Source organism: Cephus cinctus, unplaced genomic scaffold (assembly GCF_000341935.2).
Source record: "Cephus cinctus unplaced genomic scaffold, Ccin1 Ccin1_scaffold0929, whole genome shotgun sequence".
Taxonomy (NCBI): Eukaryota; Metazoa; Arthropoda; class Insecta; order Hymenoptera; family Cephidae; genus Cephus; species Cephus cinctus.
The window spans coordinates 8854-32528 of NW_014333498.1; the positions used below are offsets into that span (position 1 = coordinate 8854).

At 40.0% G+C, this 23675-nt stretch overlaps 1 protein-coding gene across 1 annotated transcript in view; it reads right to left on the reverse strand.

Moving 5' to 3' along the window:
- Positions 1–23675, reverse strand: part of LOC107271216 (Down syndrome cell adhesion molecule-like protein Dscam2) — a 54850-nt gene that overhangs the window by 5296 nt on the left and 25879 nt on the right. The window contains exon 2 of the mRNA XM_015746935.2: positions 2872–3192. Within this exon, the coding sequence (XP_015602421.2) occupies positions 2872–3192 (321 nt within the window). The remainder of the gene's footprint in view (positions 1–2871; positions 3193–23675) is intronic.

The following is a 23675-nucleotide window of genomic DNA, read 5'->3' on the forward strand; positions in this document are numbered from 1 at the left end:
CCCCCCCCCCCCCCCCCAGCTAGTCCGATTCTTCGCCCCTTTCCAATACCTATTCGTCTTTTTTCCACCTCGCACATCGTCCCGTGAAAATGCTCGATAAGCCTCAAGACGTTTAACGGGTGGAACAATTCAATTTGGAATTGGTGAAAATCGAATTCACGGCGAAAATTCTTATTGTTACCTGCAACTGGTCCAGAAACTTTCCACACGAGAAACTATATGGCATTCGCACAATGAATACAGAAAGCAACATTCTGGTAAAAAAAAAAAAAAAAAAAAAAAAAAAAAAAAAAAAAAAAAAAAAAAAAAAAAAAAAGTAAAAAATGGAATCTGAACAATTCATAAATTTCATCCACAATCAAATCGCACTTCGTGGACAGCCAGATAACTTCTGTTGAATGAATTTTTACCGAAAGATCTTTAATCTTAGAAAAGTTGAGTGTTTTGATCGGGACTATAAAAATGCAAAGACTTGACTCATACTCAATCGAGATCAGAAATACTTTTTCGATGCTAAAGAAATTTACGCGAGACTGCTCTGAGACCTCACTGATAGGTTGAAATTTTACACGGGAAAAATGGAATGATTATTTTTGAAAGTTTGCATTGATCTGTATCAATTGAGAATAGTACATATTTTTTACATTTGTACACCTTTTTTATTCCTTTTATCATCAAGCTCAGTAGACGTTCACTTCTCTGGTATATACATATGCACATGTCTGTATCTCTATACGGTTCATCAAATTAAGAAAATGAGAGAAAAACGTGTAGACCACGAAGTCGTAAACGTTCCCTTTTTTTTTACGTTCTCCTAAACGGAGAAAGGCAAGGTGGAGTGTCGGAATTATACATGAGATTGAATTCGTGTAAATGAAAAAAAAAAAACGAAAGTGATGTACATATACATACGGTCATACAGTATAGTAAGGTATATACATCAGCAAGTCATCTATTAATTTGATATGACGTTTACTCTCTTGGCGAACTGATACTGTGTATTTTTTTCTAAATTACTTTCACGCGTGTAAGGTTTGTTTTCATTGAACAAACAGTGCTACTGTTGCATTTCGAAAATAATAATTCAATACGTCGTGCAATCACGTTGATATTAAAAGCGCTTGGAAATATGACACTACTGTGTTACCAATATTGGGATATTAAAGAAACTAGAAAATTTCACCAACGCGTTATTTTAGATGATTAATGAAGTTTTTTACATTGGAAAAACGTCTCTTGGCCAAGGTGACGTAAAATAAAAAATTTGCACAAAGACGCATTATTGTTTTTAGATTCTACTAGCAGTTAAAGAAGTCGATTCGAAGGATCACATATTCTATGAGGCACACCGACAAATTCGACGGAGTAGAAGGACCCTAGTTATTATTCCGTCCATATATTCGTGGGTCACACGTGCGCCTAATCATATTTATTTTAGCCTGAGAACTCTGGAGTTTCTGGCAGGACTGTCACTGTTCACTGTCCTCTTGCAAATAGAAGGAACATAGCAATGAAGCTTGAAGGGAGAATGTAGTTTCTTAGTCCAGACATGAACCTAATACGTAGTTCCTGGAGGAATGGATAAGAAAAATTCCTAAAATTACTTGATCACGATGAGATGCATTTCTGTCAGCAGAAATGCATTTTCCACCCGCAAAATTTTGCAAACAGGAATTAACTCAGAGTCATGGGTAATTGTTAAGGCCGCAGGAACTCCGTTTACGGGGTATAAACTTCTGAGGGATGTTTGCTGAGTGTGTAAAGGGGTGGCGAGTTGAGTTTCTGACTACTGCACGACGACCCACCTCGCAGGAGAAAATTAACGGTAGTCGACAAACTTTCATGCAGGCGACAAGCTTTGGCACTAGGGAGGCTTGTCGTTAACGCGTGCAGTAAGAGTGCCGTGGATCGACAAATGGTCCATAAAGATTTTCAAATTTCCCACGTGAAAACTATATGGGGCGCGTACGAATGCCTGTATTGTGATCGACAAGTAAACCAAATTGAAATTTTGAAAAATTATTAGTAATTTTTCAGCCACTCAAATCCATCAGCTTTTCATAGCCCGCGTTGTAGTACAGCTTGCCTAAAGCTTGTATATATGTATACCCATACTCATGTGAAATGGGGAATGAAAATGTAGGAGGTTCGAGAGTTACATGAAAGAAACCAAAAGGGCAAAAACCACATATATCCTCTATTGAATCAACAGGCATTTAGTTTCTAAGGGCAAAGGGTGAAGTGGAAGAAGACAGAAGAATCTTGGAAAACGAGATAATTTCAGTTTTTCATCGGGCTGGTAGTTGATAACTATGGATGCCTCATCGGATTAAATATCAATAAACAAATTCCCAGGAAATTTCGAAATATCTGAAACCGTGTAAATTCACTGTATTTTATTTTCAGCTTCTTGATAAATCCATCGCATATAATGCATCAGTCTATTAACTTCACGGGTTCCATTGAAATGTCAATTTCGATTATTAAAAACTTTCTCAGAACGGAACTGCGAGTGAGCGCTGGAAGTTCGTAGCCACTAATTAATTACAGAATGATTCGCTGTGTTAACCATTAACTAAAGTACAGTTCGCCAAAGAGAAATTCAAAATAAATAATAAACATAATAAACGAGGACAAGTGAAAAGCTGCGCTGGAGAAGTTAAATATTAACTTTTCATATTGCTGAACAATATCCATTGTACGCGCAGGTCCTACGACTACGTGAGTCGTGACACAACGTCGCTTACAGGCACGTCACTCAAAACCTACAGTTTCTGCGATACGAAGAATTGACATAAAATAAAGATATTATACATTTATAATATACCGCAACCAGTATTCAAATACGTGAGATATTAATTATTAACTTACCAGCTCGAACAGTGACGTCCCTACTAACAACAGCGCCCACGCTATTAATAGCCGAACACTTATAAATCGCCCAATGAACATCCTGTCTAAAGGCTTCTGCCTCGAACGACGGAAAGTATATAGTCCCGTTTCCCAGGACGTGACGTATGCCGGGTATACTAGCAATACTCCCACCATCAGTAGCAATCCAGTCGACAGTCGGTGCAGGATTTCCTCTGGCGATGCAGTCTACTCTGCCGCCACTGACATTAGTAAATTCCACTCGAGAGAGTGGCTCCGCCACAAAGCTAGGTCCTTGCATCTCGTAGGAAGCACTGACACCTGAAATCAAAAATATATCGAAAAATAATTATATCGCGTGATGTACTAAGAGCACCAATAATATTATTCTAATAAAAATACAAACGATATAAAGAAAATGTATGACTACAAAATTACTATTTTTTCGGTAACCTCAGAATATGGCATTATGACTCAATATATAATACAAAACTTGTACGTAAGAGAAACCATGTAATCTTTTTCTTTAAAAAATAAATCCTGCAGTGTAACGTAGTAAATTGAAACTTTTTATTTCACGACAACAAAAGAGATCAAATGTCGCAGACTAATACAAAAATCTTTACCTTAATGATCACACTCTTTATTATAGGAGCAGTGAAACTTACCATGTCAACGTATTAAGTTATCAACAAAAGATAATTATTGCTACATACTTCTTGCAAACGTTTACCTTACTATTATCTTCTTTTTTTTTTAAATACACGGGACAAAGTAAAATAAAAAACATTTCGATATATCCCAGCTGGGCTATGAAAAAATTTTGAAATAGATTAATAGCACCTGTATACATCATTAACCTAACAAATTCAAATACAAGTGCAGTTGCACTGTGACCGAGGTTACCAGTGGATAAAACCCAAGTGCAATTTAACATTATACGTTGAAACAACCGAGTTTCAGCAGAGTTAAAGTAACTATCTCTACTACAGCGAAAACAGTACGCGTTACCGTCGACACTTCCCTTATTCAAATATTGCCATTATCAAAATCGACGTTATAAGCACACACAAGTAATAGTACCAAGAACACTAGGATTTATGGACACGCAGACTATAATTACTATACTAAATCATGAATTCATCCAACCCGCCTAGCATACCGGCTTAGGTACACAAATGCTTGCACGAACGCATATAACGTGGAGCAATGCCTAATAACCATAGCCCTGTACGAGCATATGGACAGTACCTTAAAACACGAGCCTGAGGTATACCGTAGGATTTGCAATACTTATATTCTTCTTGCTCATTAGCTCGTTACCCATATTCATATCCAATACGCAAGCAATTGGTGTATAAGAAAATTCAATATTCAATCAAGCTCAAGATAATAATAAAATAGAAGGGTTAAACAACGAAGAAAGACAAGCAGAGGGAGAAGAGGGTAGCAGAAAGATAAGCGTGTCCACAGGGCGGTTCGCGCACAAGAGGGTAAATTTCCCAGTATATGAATGTTGACGCAACCCATTATACAGATGGCCGACGGTACGTTGTCTGGTCTCTTCAGCGGCCAAGCGGAAGTGTACAGCTTCAGAACTCTCCCTGGTTGACATGAAGAGTTGACTAGGGTTAGGGCACTCGAGGTATCGCACTATACTGTACTGTACGTTCCATGACGTACCGTACCCGTGCACCCCGTACAGTACCTACTGCCTACTAGCTATAGTAGCTAGTAGCTACACCCTTTGCTTCAACCCGGCACCACTCGTACAGGAGAGAAACTCGAGTGATAGCTCGGCATTGTTTAGATATTCTGATGAGCCAGTGAATTTTCGAATGCACTTCAGACCGGTCATTATTATATACTGCCGTGGTAGAATGGCCTCTTACCACTTCGTCATTAGACGTTTTCTTTATTCGGCCCAAGCTCTCCTGCTGGGATTATGTACCGAAGGGCAATTGCAACGGACAACATTGATGAATGTCTCTTTTGTGCACTTGTTGAATTTACTCTTGCGAATAGCTATGACGATGTCAACATACTTGGCGATGCTATTAAATTCAAGGAATATACCGTTTACAGGCTCTTTACAGCTGCAAATGTACTGTGGATAATAATAATGTACACGACTCGTTTTAAAATGACAAATGGATGTTGTAAGATGGAAGTAGTCGGCAATGTTAACAGTGGAGCGATGACAATAATTGTCCGTCTAATTATACTCTCAAGGTAACAATGCAATAGCTCCGTTATCGGTTACGGTCTTTCAGGACGCGGAGAGTGTGTTATAAGTATATGTATATGAAAATGTACTAGACGTATGTACCTTGATTAAATACCGTCATGTAGCGCGTAGAACGAAGGGACCTGGGAAGGATTAAAGAAGAAAAAAGGGAGAGGACTGATGCGTACGTAAAGAGAGGTTGGGCGAAGGACAGAAGGGCCACGGGTAGCCGGTGGAAAAATAAGGGATGAAAAAAAGAGAGAAGGAATTGTGGTTGGGAGAAGGGGTGGAAGGAATCCAGCAGCATCACCGTTTTCCACCGCGGAATCCGACTCTCATCCTATGGTTTGCTATTCTTTCTTTCCAGCAGTCGACGCCTGGGACGAGGCCGTCGCTAGTATGTCCCAACCCTTTTTTTTCATCCGTTTCCGCTACCTACCCAGTCCAACTTTACCCCCCGCCCTCCCCTCTACACACCTACACCTTCAGAACAGACCAGGGATTTCTGCTGCGGTTGTCCAACAATGCAAACCAACTTTCTCATTTCAATGTATTGTGCCCCGGCATTGTTCGTCGAGCTCGTTCCCGATCATCGTGGCGCGCGGACCGAAGATTACGGACTTTTTCTTTTTTCAATTCTTCTGTTTTTATCCGCGCTCGGAGTGCACCGAACGAAACCCATTGAAAAGGTTCGGGGACGGGAATGGGGAGATTTTTGCAATAATTTCACCGGGAACGAATTAATTATACCGCCTGGTGAAATTCCGGAAATTCGTTGCACTGTCGTAATTTTCAGAATGGGATAAGAGGATGCGGGCTCACCGTAAGTTTACAAGTGGAATTGCCAATGGTACAATGGGTAACCCTGGCATTTCCAACGGATAAATATATATACCAGAGCAAATAGGTTGGTTGAATTCAGCACGTCAATTGTCCAGGAATTTCAATTGCTAATGAAATTACGGAGAATGTATTGGGACTGCATAGTTTATACAGAGGGTGACAACCAGCGTGCTATACGGTTCAAGTGTTACGAGGAAAGAGATAGATTGCAGATAGAAAGGAAGAGAGAAAGATAAACAGAGACACTGATTCCTACATCAATAAAGGTCCACCGTGATCTACGAAATCAGCTTTGAACAAAGAAATTGTATCGATATTGTTTTTCCCTTCGATTAATTTCCTCGAGGATCTGATGACGATGATTTTTAATAACCATGATTGCATCTCGTCTTAATAAATTTCACGCGATTTTATTTGTAGTTTTGTAGAATTTCCATTGCGTAGCCAGGCACGCTTATAATGGCGTCTGCGAATGACGGAATTGCCGTTTGAGAAAACTAACGATTTCCCCTCGATAAAAATCTTCGTCGGTATTTTACTTGTCCTGCTTTTTTATTTATTTCCTTTTTTCCTCTCTTTATTCCCGGCTCCCGCATTGGCAGGAGTGAAATGGACAGTTCGCGTAATTCAGCAATCGTCTGGTTTACGTTGCGCGCCGGCGCCATTATCGAATATTTATATTTCCTCTTGAATCGTTCCCCCATTTAGCCCGTGTTCAAGTGAAAATCGTTATGAGACGCTTTCAGTTTTATAAAGTTTCTTTACGACAGTACCAAACGTAATGTAAACGACAATAAGCCAAAGAGCCAATCAACGAATCAAAAAAAAAAAACAGTGAAAAGACAAATGATCTAAGGTGCGAGTAAATGAAAATCAAACCTAACCTCTTAAGATTCAAGCACAGCACTTAATTTCATACGAATAAGAGAATCCCGAACGACCAAAATTTCATCTCGCTCGAGCGATCAAAACCTTTTGCAATTGAATCTTGAGATTCGCGCGTGCGCATGCGCACATCCAACAACGATAAGTGTCTGGCACACCAAGCACAATGCATCCGGGATTGAAGTTGCATTTAACCGTTAGAACAGAATTTATGTACATTTTTTTAAACTTTAAAAATTCATATACATCTAAAGAAAAGTAACGTTCCCACGAGGAAAATGGATACAAAATATTACAGAAAATCAACCCAACACCTGACAAAAATGTCCCATAACCCATAAATTCCCACGACGTAGCCAAAACCCACCTATTGATCTAACAGGTCCAAAATGCTATCCCACTATATTAGTTCTATATTATTTAAACATTTTACCTAGCCTAACAGATTCCTCTAAATTTTCTATTTGTCTTAGGTAAGGCCTCTCTTGCTCGTGCAGTAATGTTCCTACTGCATTTCAGCCAATGCATGAGCATAGGGATACGTGTAATCGATGCGATCACCCCACGATTCTGCAATTGCAGCAGGAAGGACTCCTGCAGCTGCATCCGAACCTCTTGGCCAAACTGCTGCCATCCAGCCCCACGTCTGGCGCAGTACCTACATACCCTACTGTACTCACCCGGCATCGCTCTGTGAACAATGCCTATCTTTCCCATTAAAGCCAAGCACTATGCCATCCAATATCAATGCGAAATACCACTGTCTGACTCTATACGGATTGACTCTACTGCCACGTGCTCAAATTTTGCAAGAAAAGCGACGAACCGACTAAACAATATTTACAGACATTGTTAAACATATCACCTACGATATTTTCACAATTTCTATGAGCAACGTAACATTATTAAGTTGAGAAAACAATTTTTTATATTGAAAACAACACAAGCCAACAGCACGTTTGGTCTAACGATTATAAAATGTGCTGTTTATAAATGTATTATCAGCTAGGTATTTTACTATGGAAACCACAGAGAATCACGGTGAAACTAGCTGAAGCTAGTGGAAAGGTAGTGCAGGTAGAAGTGACAGAAACAGTGGAAGTGGATCGAGAGCGTTAGCCATGGAGAACAAGGGAACAGAGAGAGTAAGAGAGTAAGAGAGTAAGGGAGAGAATATGAGAGAGCCGAGAGAACCTAGAGCCACTAAGAGGGACAGTACTGGTACAAAGACCGAAATGCAAATACATGTACTGTGTACTTAGGAAGCTGTAGCGTCAGTGAACCTCATGCATAGAGATTGTATCCCTCCAGGTGTGCTACAACCCACTGACAAAGACACGTTTCTCTATACTGTATATATTCTATGTGGATGCATTATAAATGGATATATGGAAGAAAATATTTGAGTATATTTGTACAGCTCTTAGTCGTCATTATAAGTCCGTACTATAGTCACATGCTAAAATATATATATATATATATAGAATATATTCAAGTGCAAAGCCATGCACGTATCACACTTGGTGGAAAAGAAAATTTAATGCAGGGCCAACGTGTGGCTTGAGACTTCATTGTTTTCAATCTGTGAAAAAAAAAACACTTTGAACTAGTAGACGGACTGTTTACGTGTCTTACGTATATTCTAAAAACGCACCTCATTACTCCCCTATTACATATGATGCAAGTTTGTCCAGAGAATTTACAATCGATAAAATTTAACATAGTAATATCTCTCGAGGAATTCCAGATTCAGCCTGATTTCTTCTCGATCCAAAATGCTTGGATGCCTGTACAATTTTGTATGGCTCTGCAGTGCACCTAGCTCTTCCCATGACCCAGGACACAGAAACGCAAGTCATGTTCCCATAGAAAATGCACTCTATAACACGGTATTCTTCTGGGTAAATATATATACACATATACAGCATATACTGCTATATACTAGAATCTACTATATACATATTATATACCTCCTATATCACGTGGAAAACCGCACTCAGCCGGAGACAACAAGGGAACCTAACGTCCATTCATTCGTAAGCGTTCCTGCTGCTAGTGGCTGAGTTTTTTCGATTTTTGTTATCCACCTCTCTTCTTTACTCTCTACCCCTTTCTCTGTTCCACCTTCGTTCTCAATCTCTACTCTCTACGCCAATCCTCTTTTAACGTTGCGCCGTAAGAGCAACGAAAGCTAGACAACGAGTTCCGTTAATTCTTTCCCTCCCTCTCTTATTTTTTTTTCATTGTTTGATCTTCCTTCCTCCCATCCTCCACCTCGCCCTCTTTCTCACATTCGCAGAGTTAATTACGATCGATCCCCGGTACGAATTTATTCGAGGATGTACCGACTGGAAAATCATCATCGTCCTCTGGGTTATTCAAGTGCCCAGAATGCACTGCGTAGGCGACTGAGACCATCACGCTAACCGGATATCCATTTACCTTCCGGGGATTTCGTAAAATCGACGCGGCCAGTAAACGTGCAAAGACACCCACACGTCAGGTGCAAGTCCTAGCCCCCATCTGTATAAACGTAGCTGCGATCCGGTCGATCAGTAGAAAAGTGTTTACACGAGTAAATGAGTATCCTATTGAGTGGTACCGAAAGTTTATTAGAATGCACTTCGTTCACTCTCTCTTTTACTATATATATATATATATCGCTCTCTCTTCGATCGACCAGTACTCATTCGTCGGCTAAAACAAATTGCTCGCATCCGCACAGGAGACCATACACTTGTCCCTAGTATTTGGCATTTGAATAAGGAAAATCCAAAAAATACAAGGATTAAGAAATCGGACACGCGTTCAATTAAGTTTCCATCTCTCTGAGTCCATATGAAATGTTCTACATTTTTACCTCTAAATACCCGTAAGAAATTTTCCATTGCCAATGGGTTTTTGTCAAGAGTAACGTGTGGCAAATTAATGGAAATCAATGGAAAATATATTTCTTATCTGAAGTGAAGAAAAAAACCATTGGCAATAGGAAATTTTGCTAGGGATAAATATCCCGTATCCAACTTAAACTACTACTCGCTGTTACATTATTAAGGGTTTAGTCTCATAGTCTAGAATCCTTATCTCGCGCCCCTTCATAAAATTCCCAGTAATTATGCAGGGATGTGGGTAAATCTGACTCAGATCAGACTGAATTATCTTTTGGAACTTTCTATTATAGTTGCTAATTGCTGTAACGTAATATCGGCCATTCTGCAACAATATGGGAAGCATAGAATCATCTTCCTTTTTTTTTTTAACAATATAATCAATCAGTATCCATTTTAGTATGAAGTCTGAATTGTGAAGAAATCGCTCTATAGGTTGAAACGATACATTGATAAAAGACTAGTAGGTACACAGATCATCCCCTGAACTAGAAACTGACAGTCAAGTATATACGTACGCAATGAATTATTGCGATTTGTATTGGCTTCCCAAAGTCGGAATGAATTTGCAAAGAATGCGTTGCACGCCAATACGGTTTCATATAATTACGCAATTTTTGTTATATGTCGGTAGAGCTAATTGGCTCTTTTATTGGCTCCTCTGCATCCCTACAGGGCTGTTCATAATTAATTAATTGTTCTAAATTATCCAAGCCGGTTATCTGACCCTGTTTTGCATTATGACTTAACGCGGATCAATTTTGGATTATTGATCAATCTTGAATTCAGGATTAATATAGTATTTTGAACATCGGGTAATATCGGTGAGATGGTTGACCAGCCGGGCGAAGGCCGCTGCGCGAGCAAGATCAATTCTGCCGAAGTTTCCTAGGGCAAGAGTCGCAACCTCCTATCGATCCTTCGAAGTGGACCATAACGTAACCACATCAAGATTGAAATGGTGATTTACTAACTGGATCTGATAATGGTTGAGAATTTAAATAACAGCCTAGCACAAGGGTGGAATAAAACGTCAAGATAATATTTTGCACCCCGTGTGATTACGGTATACAATTTTATTGAATTTTCTGAAGACGGTACCACCCTTAAATTTTGGCTAATTATAGATTGACAAGTTAGATATCTTGGAGCTTTCGCGGAGAAACCTTCGAGAAGTGCTAAGTCGACACTTCCCTGTTTCTTAATGACACGGGCTAATGAGTCTCTAGTTAATTAACCACTAGCTAGAGCTTATTTACGGTTGGAAGTCGAAGTACACGGTGGGTGATAATAGAATTTCAAGAAAATATACATTTTTATCGATACCTAATCTCCAAACTTGTCAAGACATTCGAAAGTTCACAATTAAAAATTCAATGATTAAAAAATAATTAACAATCACGATAACAACAACGATTATTGCTCTCCACATTTCATTTCCGATTGAGTCGTTCTGGCAATAACGGATTTGCCTATTCGGGGAGGGTGGTTAATGGAAATTTTGGAGATCGAAATTCGAAATTGCCTACAGGATTTCAACGAATAACTCAAGGAAATCTTATATCTTATAATTACCTGTGATGTCATTACGAAGTACCAGAGGATGAAAGAGGAGGCACGAAGAACCGCGGCGAATACCAATAGTAGGTATAGTAAAGCTCCTAGTAAAAGCTACGATGTTCACTGGAGTACGAACAAATCTTGCAATCTCTGAAAATGCAAATCCGAAACAAGACTAAAAAAAGCTCCCAGATATTCATAAAGCTATTAATCTCGCGAAGCAGTCGAGCCACACGAGCTCCGAACTCACTAACTTCCTAATCGCCACCTAAGCCAAAGTTTCCACCCAGACTCCCTTACAGCTCACATCAAGAGCGAAGGGTAGTTTACCATGAGAAACTTTAATTACTTTCCAGCCCGAGACATCCCCATTAAACACTGATATTTCCTAAGGGAAAAAGCGACCATTCTAGCAAACTCGTAGAAACGTCAGTTTAAGAGTGACGTAGCGTAAATTCTTTATTCCCGAGAGAGAGAGAGAGAGAGAGAGGGGGGGAGGGGAGGGGGAACGAGGGGAGAGGCCCCTAATTTTTTGCAAACAAGATAAACAAATCATCAAATAAATTAGAAAACGCCGTTAAAGTTCAATTTACTCGTATTACAAATTGGTACAACAAAATGACCACTAGGTGGCTACCAAAGGTACAAAATTCCATCTGACAAGTCCAGATGAACAAACAACTGTTTGCTCGCGCCCAACGCTACCCGTGGCGAGTAGCGTGGCAGCTCTAGAGGTAGGTTTGAGGGTGGTTAGGTGTGGTTAGGGGTGGTTAGGACGAGGGTAGTGGAGCTGCAGTAAGGTTGATTGTAAAGCGAGAGAAACCGGCAGCGGAATAGTGGCGTGCGAGAGGGAAGCTCAACTTTGGTTCCTTCACCCCTCGACTAATGAGACTGCGCGGTTACATCAGAGGCCGGGGACAAATTGAAACGTACGAGCCTAGAGGGTTGCGGTGGAATGAGAGTTGAGAGAAAGGGGGATCAACCGGGACATCGACTGGATGAGGTGAGAGAGAGAGAGAGGCAGAATGAAATGCTCGCCGGTCCTGACGTTTCTATAACGTATAGCTATGGGCATCGGTTCAACTGTAGAAATGTGTGTTGTGAATCTTTTATATCGTTCTCTCCTCTCTGACAAGTGCATTTTTCCATTCATCCTTGTCATTTTGTTCACTTTGGATATTTCAATCACGGCTTGTGTCATCCGACTGATTATGTTTATCTAATAACGTTATACGTGCATAAGGGAGCTTTTTGTCGAGATAAAGTGATTAAATTTTAACGCTGACATAGAATCGTACGGAATTTGCTGTTGTTTTAAAATGTAAATTAATTGACAATTTTAGCACGTATCTGACAGTAAAGAGAGATATCGTCGTCTCAAATCGTGGATGATAACTTCAAATGAAATTGGATCCTTTGTTGTGGAATTTTGCAAGAGATATTTTTTATTCCTAATATAAAAATATTTCTTTATCGATTAATTGATAATGATAGAATCACTCGTTCTTAAATATTGCTTTTCACTTCTCCCCAGTTTTAAGTAAAATATTTTATCACCCTTCGCACTATACAATGAGATCATTCAACAAAGAAGATCGCCTGTTTATACAGTTTATCTTTTGTGTCCTCATAATTTATGGGAGACAATTTTTGTGAAGGTTCATCAATTCACTCCCCCCCGTCACCTCGTACTACCCTATGTTGGTGTAAAGGATATTGGATAGAATATAATCGTTCTATAATCTGCGAATTCCCTGGTAACGTAGGTCTTGTCGTTAAATAGTACAGAAGCAGAGGTATCTTCATGTATAAAATACACGTGAAATTAAAACACGAATAAATTGCACGAATTTCTCAAAATTCTTACTTCTGTGCCTGTGCCGAGAACGAGGATGGATTCAATATAAATGATATTCCAGTACTTCTAAATAATTGTAAAAATTAGCCAAATCAATTTTTTACCGAGAGGTCGTTAGTCGTAGTCTACGGCCAAGATGACGCCTCGGAGGAAAGACGACTTCGATTTTCACCGGTGAGGGCATGCCCTCAGACACCTCCATAAAGTACATCCGATGAAGTGCAGTACTTCGACTAAACAAACTGTTACATAATATCCAGTTTTTTAAAGATTTTTTTAAAAAGTTTGTAAGTCACCTGATCAAAACGGCACTCCTCCCGTGCATGATAAAGCGGAAAACTTAAGACCTACGTCCGAAGGAAATTAAACGTAGGTCCTAACTCTGCGAAAGGGATCAACATATAAGGGATTCGGAAAACTACCCTCTCTCCTGCATCTGTAAACTTTGCCACGAGACACTTGCTCACCACTTGCACCCCTCTTAAAAATACTCCTTTTCCTGCCTGTCCAGCCAGCGTAAAGTGGCTAATTCCGGTCCGGTGACGATTGGGCATATACAAATTCTTTTTACTCCGAAATTCGTGAAATCAACTTTTGCATCGGGTCAAACCTAGACGCGTTTCGTTTTCAAATGGAAACGAACAAAAAATATCATGTGCATCAAGGACGAAAAGATATGTGACTCGTGTGAATGCCAAGTGTGAACTTCGCACTCGTTAAAATAATCTCCTTTACAACCTTGATGCATAATATACTACTATACTATACTTAATACGTTAAATCTTAATTTCCAAAGACAAAATAGCAAACCAACAGCACTTTACAAGTCATTCTGAAAAAACATTAATATAATCAGATTATTTTTTCAAAACGATTGTAATCATTTCAGATCAGTGAGCAGAGTTCACGTTCTTGCACCGACTCAATTTTACAGTAGAGCAATTAGAATCGTAGTTCAGCCTAGTCAAAGAGATCCAGACGGCCATTCTCTGAGGATACGAAAAAATGAAGATACCACAGCCGACAGCGTATAAAACTGAGAAATTTGTAAAATATGAAAAATCAATAAAGCTACCCTCTGACCCTTCTAGTAATCCACATTCCGATTACAAGTCTAACCGTACCTGGATGTTGAAGAGACAGCGCACAGCCCCTCGATGGAACAGGTAATTGGAGGAAGACGTCATGGAGGGTAGAGAGACGACTCAGCTACCAGGCAATAATTGGATGGTCTGAGAGGAATGGTTAGCGAAAGGGTGGTTCAGGTTGAACGCAAGAGAAGTGTCTCGAAATTCCAGCTAGAAAATAGATTGCCCAAGATTCTAGTGAACAGATCCCTCAAAAATTACGGGGGTAACTTTCGTTCGGAAAAAAAAAACGCTATAAAAACCAGCAAACTGAAGTAAACAGCAATTGGGGTAAAAAAAGAAGAAAATGCTATTTTCTTAAAGTAATATCCCAAAACTACCCCTTTCAGTTAGTCAGGCTCCATTTCGTTCAGCCGCTAATCCAATAAGAGACGACCCCGGTATTAAAGCCCCAAGAAAAATATAGTGTCGCCTAAGAAAAATAATAATAAAAAGCGAAAAAAAGCACCCCCGTAAAGGCAGCCTCTCGAAACTACACTAAGATGCACTAAGCCACTACGTGGAGTCTTGAGTGCGCTGTAGCTATACCCATGGTATAGCACTACGGTAGCTGTAACAGGAGTAGCGGCAGCACTTACTATGCTACCGTGCAGTTGGTAATCGGATGTACAGGATGTATAGAATGGAGTAAGAGGAGTGGATCGTAGTGATGACCCTGGCGGTATAGTGGTGGAAGCCATGAAAAGGGGGTCTGTAATGAAATACACCAGGAAGGTTAAGGGAAGCCGAGATGCGGTGCAACGGTCATTTAGACTCGAGCTATAAATTAAGCTTTTACCCGTAGTGTCTCCGGCACTCTCTGCGATTCGCTTGCTTGGCTGGCTAGTCTGCGCGTCTGCCTGTGTTGTCTGCTTGACACGTTGACTCCTTTATTTCCTGCCCTCGTCGTTCCCTTCAGTATATTATCTCCTCCGTCTTATTACCTCTTTTTCTTTTTTAATAACACTCTCGGTCCCTTCCCATCTATCCTAGCTTTACACCAAAGCCCTACATTCGCTCGTATCAGATAGCCTCGTAGCTTAAACCTACAATTTTGACCCTCTTTCTCTTATCAAATTCTACACGCGCAATTCCCTAGTACATACGACATAGTCCCAAGTTGTTTTGAACGGCTGTACCCTGTCCCTTTTTACCTACTTTTTTCATCCTGCTGTGTTCTTCGATGCGCCATCCCTTTGTGACTTAAGCGCCACTTTTTCAATGGAAACTGCAAGAGCGACAATGCCGGCACGTGTATCCCATCGCACCAACAGCTTTATGGTTTCGTAGCCCCCGGTCCTTTCTTTCTGCACTGTATCTATTATAGGTACCGAGGGGTTGGGTCGAGCGTGCAGTTGCCTTTAGCCGGGCTTTTTACTGACTCTACATATCGACGGTCTTGTACGTGTGTGAAATATCAAGAACGTCGTCGTGTGTATTTTAATGTGAAACCACCTAGGCTGCGTCAGCTCCATTAATTTCTACTATCGTAAAAAATTAAAGCAGACGAGGAACCTGATTGGGTTTCACGAGAAATAAGTTTATTCGTCTTGCTGACCTTTTCCCTCGTTCGTATATGTTTAAAAATTTTCTTATTTTAATATCCCGTAGTACCGTCGTACAGTCGTAACTGTACTTTCGTTTTTTCACTACTTCGTGACTCACTACTTATTCATGGCAATGGATCCAAGTCTTTTGAGGACGTTGCGACTTTTGGATCTACGGTCTTAGACATAGTAAACAATAGGTATGCGCTTAATTGAATTAATCGTTGGTGAAAAATAGCAAAGGACAAAATAGTAGACTGGACGTAATTCGCAGAACGGAATTGTAACGTGAAAAGGGCAGGGATGAATGAGGAAAGAAAAGACAGAGGATAAGGAGGTATAAAGTAGAGAAAAGGGATGGCTGTGTAGAAAGGGGAAAAAAGGAGATACAGAAGATAGCAGCCAGACTCGGCAATTCTGTCGACGTGAAAGCCAGATGAAAAGCTTTAGTCTGGTCGAATGAAGAGGGAAGTGGATGTGGAGCATGATGTAGTTTCTCTTACACGAAGCCACGTGGGACTTAGGATCATCCTTAAGCCGGGATCATCTAACAAGAAGGAAAATACACACTCTTTCCGTCTAACCTAACGATATTGACATTATTCACTTCTCCGTAGCTACGTTTTCTCTGAAATTGCATACACCGACGAAGCAACCCTGAAATCACAGAGTGAAAAGAAACCACGAAAAGAAAAATAACGAAGTTCATCCTGTGCCGAGTAATTCCATTCTACTCGAATTACGTGAAAACATAATAACACACTTTCCCCACCAACCCCGACATATGAAATAATGTTTGTGGCATCCTTAAAATTTTCATGCTATAAATCACAACGCAATAATTTCTTTCGGAAATATTTGTCATTTTCAAAACGATACAAGGGACGGGAAAAACAATTTCTTTTTCAATCTCCTCTTCCCCACCAAATTGAATTGACTTTCTTAAAGCGGCACGGAGAGACTTTGCAATTTCCTAATCGATCTGTCATTCGCAATTCACACGAGTCTCATATGCCGAGAGGAGAACCGAATGAAAGTGAAGAAAGCGAAGGGCATAGGTGCGAATGAAAAGTAAAAATGAAAGAAAAAGATAAAAAAAGAGTGAGGGTAGTAAAAAAGATAAAAAAAAAAGAGTGAGGAAGAATGTCAGAAGAAATAAAGAAAAAGAAAGTCGTGGCAAATAATCTATTTCCAAATCCCTTGAGAGAAAGACAAATGGATTTCTCAGAAACGGGAGTTGGGACGGTCACGGTAATTGGTTATGAGCCGTTTATAGAGGGACGGAAAAATCTAACTCACCCCACGAAATTTAGATAACCTACCTACTCTCGCTCTACTACCCCGCCGCCATTCCCAAACCATAGCCAGCCGGCCCCAACCCAGCCAAGAGAAGATTGCCGCATCGGATTTTCATTTGTCGAGGGTAGCTGACTTCAAGCGGCTTGCACCTGATAATCAGCAACCTCCTCGTCGGTCCATTTTATTTTTAATCCCACCGGGCGTTATCGGAAATACAACAGGCGTGAATTTCGCTATCAAGGAAATAAATATTATAAAAATGAGATCAAGAACATTCGTATACAGCGATAAAACATTCTGTAGCAAAAATACACTCAGGTAGTAAATAAATGATATTACACAAATAACAAACCTAGTAAAGATGTTAAACTATCATAGACGTCTCGAAACACCCTCGTCTTTCTTCTTTACACCGGAAGACTTTGTAATTCATCTCTGGCCGTACCCATGCAAAAATGTTAAGATATCAGAGATGTTCTAGAACAGTCTCGCATACATCTCTCTGGTCCCAACCAAGTACTTTTCATTTCAATTAAGTCTATTAGTCAAGTATTTGCGTTTATTTTCGTCTCGTTAAAGTCTCGTTATGGTCCTGATCAAATGGCCCTACACGAACAATCTGATACTCCGTCAGACGCATTTTTGCACAAAGATTTTGAATTCGACTCGAAAAAATTCCCAGACGGTCCGCGTAGACCAATTTGATCAGGACTGCAACAATGCAAACACTCGACTAATACTAAATTGAGTCGAAAGGTATTCGTTCGAGACCAAAAGGACGTGCACGAGACTGTTATAACTAAGGCAGCTGTGATATTTAAACATTTTTACACGAGTATAGCCAAAGGAGAATTACGAAATCTGCCAGTATAAAGAACCAAGAGAAAAACGTGAGAATTCCTTGGGTTTTGGATTTAAAGTAGCAGTCTACGTCTAGAGCTCGAGCAGCATGCAAAATGCTGCGTCGACGTTATCACACCGGGACAGATAAAGAGGAAGCTGACGCAGTGGATACGTTACTAGCATAATCCAACGTAGCCTGGCGTCGTGTCGCGTGACGTCACGGTACCAGTAGCTACCCAGAGTCTTCTTCCTATTTTTCCGAGTATTCTGCTGACTTTTCTTGGCCCTGAGTTACCCCTTATTCTTTACCCCAAGTCGTACCACAGACTGCGACTCAGACTGCCTTTCGTCGCATTGTTCCTCTTTTCAACCAGACATTCTCCCAAGGCGGCCCCGGTACAGAGTAAGGCCATCTTAACGAAGATTTAGACGACTCTCTGCGTCTTGCATTACCACGATTTGGATTTGACCGGAATTTATCTCCACGCCTTCAGCAACCTTTCCCACAGACCAGCGCACAGACGCCTTTTCGCCGACACCCATATACCAATCCGCCACGCAGTAAACACACCCTGGTGAAAAATTTGCAGTGCCACAAGAACCTGATAAAAAGATATATTCACCGTCCCAAAGTGTAAGGCATTCGGCGAGAGTTTACTTTTTCTTGCTAGTGAGACGTTTTAAAAGGAGACAAATTACTTGAGACACCCAGTACGTACGGCTTAGCCGGTACGTTCTGTGCCTGCTTTACGTGTACTCGCAGTCCAGACTTACTCGATACGAAAACAATACGTAACTTAGGATCGCTCAGTAAGTAAAATTGTAAGCACTCGTGCCACGTCGATAAATCGACACCAAAGTGCCCCGTGGATATTCCAACGATTATAGAAACCCTCAGAGTTCGATATCATTGATTACACTCCCATATGAATTATCAAGTAGCACGTGTACGGTTATCAAGGAGCTTCCGTCTGATTTGATGGGAAACAAGTTTGACCCATTCCCCGGCAGTACCCTGTAGCCATTTACGATCACAGCACAGGCAATTTCGAAATCTGCTTTGTGGACAGAAACGCGAGGCCAACGGTTTCGAGAGCTTCCGTGCTTGCACCCAGTCTCTTTCTCGGTGCGCCATAAAGTGTACGATATGTAGCAGACAGGAACAGGAACACCTATGGCCAGAGAGTACGAACAGTTCAGTATGTGCTTGACAATGGGTATATATATGTTTTAAAAATATAGTTCTGGATATTTTTATATATTTAGAAATGTGCACGCGAACGTGTTGGTCGCACGTACTATGTTTACCTGTATGAAAATACGTTGCGGCTTCCAGCAGTGCTTTCTTCTTTACTTTGAGGTGCGTTTCTCATTTATTACTGCGCCATGTGACATGGAAGGACCGTGATGACTGGTCGTGCTTTATATTTCGAGGTGAGAGTACGTACATACGTGGTAAGCTGGTGAAAAAAAAAAGAAAACAAAAAAGAGGAAGCCTGATGGAAGTAGGGAGCAGAAGTTTCTGAGGAAAATCGTGCGCTAGACCCGTGCAGGGAAGAAGTTGCCGAGCCTCGTGAAAGATCGTGGGTCGGTGTAGAGAAGAACAAAGGGGAAAGAATGGCAGACGAAACAGAGAGGTAAGAAAAGGTAGGAGTAAAAGAAAAAAAAGGTAAATGAATTAAAGCGAGCGGAAGGTATATTTTGACGTGAGGTAAGACGTAGGTACGATATATGTCTGTCGTTCAAATTGAAGCTATGGCTTGGGTCACGTTAGGTTAGGTTAGGTTAGATAAAACTGCTAAGACAAAAGGTTAGCTGCGAGTGGGCTGTGTATTGTTGTGACGGACGGCGCTGACCCGTGGAACCTCCATTCTCGCACATTTTCTTCCTTTATTCTACCTTCCAGAAGCTTCTGCACACTGAATCCTACCTGCCACATTGTCCAGAACCTCGTACCGCGCTATCTCCTTTTCTTTCCTACCTATAGCGCCCACCTACCTAATGTATCCCACAGGAGCACTCCCATCCTCTTAACTAAATGCTGCTACTGACAGCTACCCCACTTCTTATTCTTCTTCTTCTTCCTCTATCTCCCACCTACTACCCCTTCCCCGGCCCGCCCACTTCTTCCTACTGTTGTACTTATACGCTCTACCTTACCGATACACCCTCGTCTGCCATACCAACCCACCTAACCTAACCCAACTTCCTATATCCCTTCTAACACAGAGATTTTTATTTCCTGGCTTTAACGTCCCGTATCGCTAATGAAAATGTCAATCGGCAGTTCGACTTGAACATTAAAAACTCAAGTGAGAACGAGAGCTTTTTCGAGTAGTGCGCCGGTCTAAACGATTTTCTCTACTCTTTGTTCCTGCTTTTACAAATAACCTAATTTCCAGCGAGCCTCGACATGCTTTCTTCATTAATAGAATTATCTACGTGTATACACAATGGATTGAGCCTTCTTCAATTTTACTGTATGTATTATTTTTTTTTTGGAATTACTTCAACGATATCTCCTGTGGCAGTATGTATATCTGATTGAATTACAGACTGTCATTAATAATTGACAGCTGACTGATCTCGGGCAACTATTTCAATATGGTAGACAGTGTACGTCTCTATATACTATACAGCGTGATATGACGCACGTGCTATCGGTCGACGCCTGTAATATCATATGATAGGTTATTGTGATCTAATGCGTACGTATTATCTTCGTTAGAACCCCAAACACACTGAAGCCTAATCTACAGCATTACTATCTTTTATACGAAATATATTCCCAGGCGTAGAGACGTCGCATGCGTGTATTGAGATTCGTCTGATTGACGATATAAATTTTTACGCAATATTCGCGTTCGTTTCAGGCGGGCATTTTTTACTTTATCAGATGCATTATTTCGCGAGGGCTGCAATGCATGTAAAATGGGTATCGTTTACTTTGATACGTCAACGAGGGAGACGTCGTTGAAGTATATAAAAGAGTACCTGACTCACGTCCCACGGATGGAGATAAAAAGGAGACTGAAAAAATGGTGGGATGCGTATTAGAGGGACTGTTGAGGGATGCAAATAAAAGGGGATAAAAATTGGCGAATGAAAAGAAATTTATAAAAAAACAGGGGGACAGGAATAATAAAATGTTATCGAATTATAATGGAGGATACTCGAATTTCCCATTAGGCAGTCGATTTTGAGGAATCTCTGTGAACGGCACGGTAAATGTCGATCTGTGTAGATATGGGAATAAATTCGGGACAAAGCCATGAGAATTCAAAGGTCGTTACTCCAACGGTCACCCTACATGCATATTTATGCACTATGCTAATGCAACTCTCTACCATAGACATCCACGACTGTCGTACACGTATATTTCAGGTTCAAAACCTGCCTGGCTCTTCGACCATTAACATATTAGTTAACAGAGACACGAGCGTGGCGCCACTATGCGGAATCAAAGTAAATTGCTGGTACCCTATACTACGCGTATATCAATTCCCTGCCCATCATCACCAAGGTTCTAACTTACAACCAGGTGTATTAAAACAACATAGAGAGATAGAAAGACTGATAGTTCATTTGAACACTCGAGGTAAAAGGAAAAACTTTTCGTTTTCTTTTTGGCAATTTTATTAAGGATCCTTCCGTGTCATTTGAAATTTTCATTTTTGACAATTTTATATTTTTTTTTACTTAGTTTGTAACCTCATGTATCCGTGGTGACAAAAAAAGTCACGTAAAAGCCTGCAGCAGTACTATGACGGTGTACCACCTTCAAAATTTAAGAACAATTTTTCCAAAAATGTTATGTTTTTTATTTAACGTACAATTTATAGATTATAGATATTGGTCTTTGTTTTTCTTGTGAATTCCTCCCAACAAGCATCACTGGTGCAAAGAAGATCACCTAATTAGTATTTGAGCTGTAACACTTATCAAAAACACCCCTTAAGGTGATTCCCGCCCAATGGAGATTCAGCTTATATTAGGCCCCCTAAAAATACAACAAATTCAGATTTATCCTTATTTCCTGTGAATTAGAATGCTTGAAACCCCCAAGTTTCCAAATCGAATAGGGGAGAAGAGGTCCCGCGATCAAGAAGTGTAATAAATAATCTTCCCGGGGAACATTTCCGAGGGTGGTCGTAGGACTGGTTTCGCCAAAGAAGGAAAAGTCTCTAATAACCTTTTCCTATTGGATTTCCTCGACCAAAGTTAATTCCCCGGTACTTTCCCCTACCTATCAAATAGGTACTTCAGAGGCCATTATAGATACCCGTAGTCGACACTCTAAACTTTTGCTCCAATCGATCACACATAAGAATGGTAGGGAAACTTCAATATAATTTCAATCAACGAGAGAAACTTACCGCGGTCGCGATAAAAGAATAGTTACAAAACCAAAATACAAACAAGCGGATACGCAAAACTGCCACAAGCCACAACTTTGCCCAAGCGCACAATAACCCTTGGCTGGATCCATGGGGTCAATTTGACCCAGCTATTTTTCAATCGCGATTCTCGTACATTCAGGATTTAAAAATCAGACTCAGAAATCAGATTCAAAATCAGAAAAAAACTCGATCTACAGAAGGTTTTATCTTAAAAAATATATATTAAGATATAACCAAAAAAAATTTCAAGCCAAAATATTAAAAACAGTTGATTTTATAACTAAATTTTCTTTGGGGTCTTCAATGACCCCACTCGTCAGCTATGTTATCACAGACAAAGGATCCAGCTAAGGGATAATCTCGCATGAATACATTTTTGCAGAAAGAATGCTTTTTTCATTTAGTGGCATATGCTTTTTAGAAATAAAAAGCACTGCACCATTCCATACGAAGAAGCCTAAAAATTATTATACATCCCTTCGAGCAGTTGGAACAATTTAACCCTTCAGCGACCGACTTCTTTTGCAGTGGCTTCACAAACTCGACTACGGTGAACCGAAGTTAGCAAAGTACCTGCAGGTACCCAATATAAGGAAAAAAATTCTGAATTTTCCCATCCTTCAAGCTACCCCTACATGCAAAAGCCACTCCTGAGACGTAAAAAAATCGTAATTCAATTTCCTATCATTTTATTACAGTCTATATTGAAGAAAAAACCACTCCAAAACATGAAATTATGTTGTAAAAGAAACTTACAGATCTTTACTACTCTTCTAAACCACCTCCGCATTGAAAGAAAACACTTCCGTATTTCAGAACATTACAATACATAGAAAATGTTGTGTGTTACGTCATTTGCTAATAAGAAAAAATTTGACTGACATAAAAATCACCTCTAATCCAATCCTTTGGAAAAACGAAGCTTTTATTAGCTAGCATTTCTCGATTTCAACCCCTATAGCTCTTGAAAGAGATTAAATTTAAATTTAATACTTTATTCACATAGATTATACTTTATTAACTATCATTCTGAAGAAAAAAAATTGCTCAAACGCCAGTATTAATATATTTGATAATTTTATTTATTTTAAAGTATATACAATTTTTGTATTTAAATTCATCCTTCTATTAAGTTGACACTGACAATTAGTCATTGCATACGCGTATCATCCAGTGATTATAAGTTTACATTGCCGGGCAAATTGTAAACAGGTTCATTTATCAAAAATTCAAAACACATCCATGGCATTGTTACCAAAGGTCGTCGCTTAATTAATTGAGCTAAGACTAGTTAATGAAGAGAAAATTTGCAGTGAACAGATTTTTC